This window comes from Arachis ipaensis, chromosome B10, assembly GCF_059453495.1.
Source record: "Arachis ipaensis isolate K30076 ecotype BB chromosome B10, ASM5945349v1, whole genome shotgun sequence".
Lineage (NCBI taxonomy): Eukaryota > Viridiplantae > Streptophyta > Magnoliopsida > Fabales > Fabaceae > Arachis > Arachis ipaensis.
Window position 1 is genome coordinate 5,531,517 of NC_142435.1, and position 5,314 is coordinate 5,536,830.

General features: G+C 35.0%; 1 protein-coding gene across 1 annotated transcript; it reads left to right on the forward strand.

The window, feature by feature from the left end:
- The first annotated feature begins 1,329 nt into the window (after positions 1–1,329).
- On the forward strand, positions 1,330–3,510 carry LOC107624367 (uncharacterized). Its single transcript, XM_088488074.1, has 3 exons — positions 1,330–2,059; positions 2,148–3,155; positions 3,253–3,510. Exons 1-3 carry the CDS (start codon positions 2,054–2,056, stop codon positions 3,508–3,510), a joined length of 1,272 nt encoding a protein of 423 aa, XP_088344200.1. The 5' UTR covers positions 1,330–2,053.
- The last annotated feature ends 1,804 nt before the right edge of the window (positions 3,511–5,314 follow it).

Sequence of the window (5,314 nt, forward strand, 5' to 3'; positions counted from 1 at the left end):
ATAGATATCGTTAATCCTTCCCGTCCAATTGAACAGGTGATATAGTTCCTTCTTCGAAATATCTTCTGGTAGGTTATCCACAAACACAGAGAAAGATTCATTTTCCAAGCGATGGTATTCTTCTCGATTCCAAACCCTAGGATCCTTTGGATGTGGTTGCCAAGCCCTAAACCTACCCCGCTCAGTGTTTCCCCCCTCACGTTCTCTCGTTCTCTCATAATCTTTTACTTATTGTGACATTTTTACTGTCTCTCATTATGCGCGTTGTCTAACTTTCTTATATCCTTTATTTTATTTAGATTTTTATCTATTAGGTTATTTGTTTCTTTAATTACATATAATATTTTTATTTTAAATATATTTAATATCTTTAATTTTACTTAATTATTTATTTTTTAAATTATTAGACTTTTTAATAAATTTTAAATCAGTAGATTAGATTTGACAATAGACCAAATTTAATACTCAATAAATAACTTATAATACTTTTTCTATCTTATTCACATTTTGAATTTTATAATTTAAAAATTAAAAATTGAAAATCTTCGAATAGATTAAAAAAAGTATGGGGAGGCAATGTAATTAGTGTATAATATATACAATGATGATTAACACAAAAATGAACAACATTTTTAAAATTAGAGTAAACTAGAGTGAGACCTGCGTAATGTGTGGAGAGATAGATTATTTATACTATATAGTGTATTTTAATAAATGTTATATTAAAAATATTTTAAAGAACATATTTAATATGATTTTGAATTTATTTATTTTAAAAAAAGACAAATTATTTATATTAGAGTCATACAAAACTGTATCTTTATTTTTTTCGATTTGTATTAATTGCTACACTTTGTCTTTTCTTGCGTTTTTTTTGTAAATAATTAAAAAAATGAATGAATGAGAATAAAAAACATATAAAAATGTTATATTAAATTTAAAAAATTTTTATAATTAGTATGAGAGATTAAAAAATGAAGAGTAATAAGAGTTTTAATATATATAAGCTGTAGAATTTGAATATTTGTAATTGAATTTTTTTATAATTATTATTATGATGACACTTTTAATGTATATTTATTGTATTTAATTAATACTTAATGTTTCAATTGAATAATAATAGATAAGAGTTTTTTGTTTTAATAATAGAAAATTGGTATTAACTTTTATATATTATAAATAAATGTAAATAATTTTTATTTTTAACTCCTATTAAATCAAATAAACAGTCCATTATACACATTGTACAAAAATCTATTGACCAGCGGAATTCAAACTTAAAAGAGGCGGGGATCTATGGGGAATTTGCAAATCCAATTCCAATTCCAATTCCGGGATTCCTAATCTTATCATAATTCGACGCCGCCATGAACAACAATTATCGGGGATTGTTGAACCCGGAAACGATGCTGTCAATCCCACTGAAAAAGACTGATCCGGTGGAGCTGTACCTGCCATTACTAAGTTGGTAGCCTCAAAATACTCAGAGAGCGATGCACAAAAAGTTGAAAGCGTTCTCGAGACCCTAAACAAATGCCGCAGGGACATGGTGGAGCGTAGAGGGGACCTCTCCCTTCCAATGCAACGTGACTGCCTCCTCCACTACTTCAAATGCCTTTCCATGGTTGAGCCACTCTTCACCTCTATCTCTTCCGACGCCGATCCCATTTTCTTTGTCTGGTACGACGCCTTCAACCCTGACCATCCGGATGGGGTCTCCTCACAGCGCAGCGCCATCCAATTGTAGAAGGCCGCTGTTGTCTTCAACCTTGGAGCCATCTACAGCCAGATTGCTGCCTCTTGCGACCGTTCCACCGCCCTTGGCCGTCACCTTGCAACGGAAGCCTTTAAAGTTGCCGCCAATTTCTTCTTCCAACTCTGCAAGGTTTTTACCAAGGACGTGGTCTCCGCCACCCTCGATTTGACTCTCGTCTTCGCCGAGTTTCTGCACCACCTCTTCTTAGCTCAGGCTTCCGAGCTCGAATTACAGCAACAGCTCAACAACAACGACGCCAGTTACGTTCTCCAACAACACCGATGTGCCCGATCGTTTATGTCGGTCTGTCTTCACTCTTGATTGATTTTACAATTATTTTTCATTCTAATGATGATAAATTGATGATGATGATGATGATGATGATGTGTAGGTTTATAAGCTTTATCATATAGCAGCTGAACTGATATATACTGATACGGATGCAAGCAAACATGTCCTCTCTTTTGACCGAACCTGGATAACTCATCTTTACCAGAAGGCAACATTCTTTCAGGCGGAGGCTTGTCAGAGGAAATCATCCATCCTACCCGAATCCGAGCGACCTGCTGGAGTATGGTCATTGGTCCAATCTTGTGCTCTTGATCATGATACAGAATGTGTCACTGAGATATTAGTTAGAGGGCTTTGCAGCCTCTCGAGGAAATACCAAAACCAGTATGTTGACCTCATCCTCTCCGAGTACAATCCTTTCAAGATGATGAAGGATGGAAAGCTGGTGGCTTACCCATGGGACATGCCTCCTCCTTATCCAACAGATTCGGCAATCCTCTCATCTTCGTTGTCTTCTTCGTCGTCAGATATTCTTGCATTCCTTCCTTTGAAGAAGAGCGAGTCCTTGAATCTCTATGAGTCCCTCCGCAATTACTTTGTCCTCAAATACTCTGAGAGTGTGGCAGAGAGAGTAGAAGGCCTTCTCGAAATGCTACACAAATTGCGCAATGAGATGCTGCGTGATGACCTTTCGCTACCCCTTCGCCGTGACTGCCTCATCCGTTATTTCAAATGCCTTTGCATGATTGTGCCTTTCTTTCCTATGAATGCCACACCCAACCCACCTATCTTTGTTTGGTACAATGCCATCAACCCTCAACAGGACTCTTCTCAGCATAACATCCATTTGGAGAAGGCCTCTGTTCTCTTCAACCTGGGAGCCCTATGCACCCACATTGCTCTCTCCTGCGATCTCACCACCATCCAAGGCCGTCGCCTTGCCATGGACGCCTTAAATGATGCTTCAAGTTGGTTCTCTCTACTGTCCATGTTTGAGTCTCGCAAGGCATCTGGCACAATTGACTTGTCAGAACACTACATCCATATGAAAAATTTTCAGTTGAAATTGAAGTTTCGTGTTCCCCAACCATCATTATCTGGATATCCTGTATGTATGATCTTCTACCGTTTCAGTTGATCTTTTCTTAGTAGAATTGATTGATGTCAATCTTGATTTGTTAAATTGTTTGATTGAGATGATGCAGGCTTCAGCTTATTATCCGTTGACATCTGGGCCTTTAGCTTATGATCCGTCGAGTGATGTCACTGAACAATTTCTTTTAGGGTATTGGAAGGCTCACTCCCTGCTTCAAGCGGTATGTGAAGCACCATCATGCTTGGACCTTCTCTCTGAGGTTAGCCCTGTCAAGATTAAGGATGGAAATCTTGTGGCCAATGCAACCTTAGAGGCACCAAATTTGGCATTGGAGAACATGAGCTTGCAGGAGACACCACAACAGTAATATTACCGTAGAGAAAAACTAAACAAGCTTTAGGAATGATTAAAAAATAAAAAAATTACCATCTTTTAAGCAAGATGTGGAACTTTTTTTTCAATTAGGAGTGAAATAATAGGAGGATCTGCAAAATGATTTTGTACCTAAAATAATATTTCAGCATTATAATTTCATCTTAAATATTATTTTCTTAATAATTAAATTTCAAATTTTAAATTATACTTTTGTCTTTTTTTAAAATATACATTAAAAACTACTCTTGAAATATAAAGGGCAATTTAAAAATATTAAATGAAAAACCTGTACTTAATACTAAAGTTAGTCACTAGTCACTACGTAGTGCTACTCAACCAAAATAGAGAATAAAATAGAGATACCTCAAAGAGTTGCATCAAGAAGGTCTTAATGAATTTACTTTTGTCAATGGCAGTTTCACTACCAATCACCAACATATTCATCCATAACCACACTATTAAAGAAATTCAAATCTACTTATAATTAGTATTCAAGCAAGGATTAGAATACTTATTAACCCTCCAAGATAGATAAAGATTAATCTTCAATCTTTATATATATATATATATATATATATATATAAGAACTTGAAGAGGAGTTTGGTTTTGATAATTGAAACTTCTTGTTTAATTCCCAATAACAATATCACCTCTTGATATCAGTCATTCCTCAAAAAACCTAAACATAACCATCCATGAAACCAATCTTTTTTTCTTTCTGAAATAAAGAAAAGAACTAATTATCATAAATTATAAATAATAATCATGTATAATACATAAACTAACTGCTCTTTCTTGGTTTGGTTTTCCTCCTAGCTCTGCTTCTAGAAGGAACCACCACCCCTCCTTTAGGAACTTCTGCTTCTTCTTCTTTGTTCTCTTTACCTTGTTCTTGTTCCATTGATGATGAACTAATAATAATATCCATCCTTGTGTTAGGGACTTGGTATAATGGGATGCTCAAAGTTCTAGCTCGGATACTATGGGATGCTTGATGTTGTATATAAGGAGAGTAGTTCTTCTCTCTTATCAGTTAGCTTTTAAGGTGTGGTTTCCACTTTCTTTAGATGCTTAACAATGGTATGAGAGTGTGGTTGTCGACCGGCTTTTGTTGGTATGGGTGCAACACTACTTGACGGTGTTGTTGTTGAGAAACATGCGATGGTTGCTGCTGGATCCCTTGTGAGACAGAAATCAAAGGTTCCAAGTGGAGAGGTATGTATGTGTGTGTTCAGGCTAAGCATGTCTATACTTGGGGTTTCGGATTAAAAACCATTACAAAATGTAACATGGATAATTGCGTGTTCAATTTTATTTATTTTTAGGGGATTTTACATGGATATTTAGATATGGTAAGGATAATTATGCTAGAAATAAATCACAAAATGTAACATGGATTAGAAATATCTGAAGGGTTCTTTGTTGTCAGCCACTTATTATGCCTTATTCTTTTACATATATAAAGTTTATTAAGAGATATTTCCTATTCTAATATATAAATAGGCCCTTAAGAATTAACACTAAGTGTATGCAGCAACCTTTGAAATGAATAAATAAGAATATATGCCCTTAAGAATTATGAGGTTTTAGCAATGAATAAATAAGCAAATATGTCTAATGCCCTTATTCTGTTTTCCAGCCCTTATTCTGTTTTCCAGCTTTGATTGTAACGTGTCACCTTTTATATTTCAAGGCTGATATATATATATATATATATATATACTTAACTCACTCTTATAAATCACATCTTAGACCATCTCCAGTAAGAAACTCATTTCAGTTTTTATTTATGCTCC

Bases quoted from the DNA above. Each gene is read 5' to 3' on its own strand.
- LOC107624367 (XM_088488074.1), top strand. The intron at 3,156-3,252 runs GTATGTATGATC...GAGATGATGCAG, and splicing joins CATCATTATCTGGATATCCT to GCTTCAGCTTATTATCCGTT.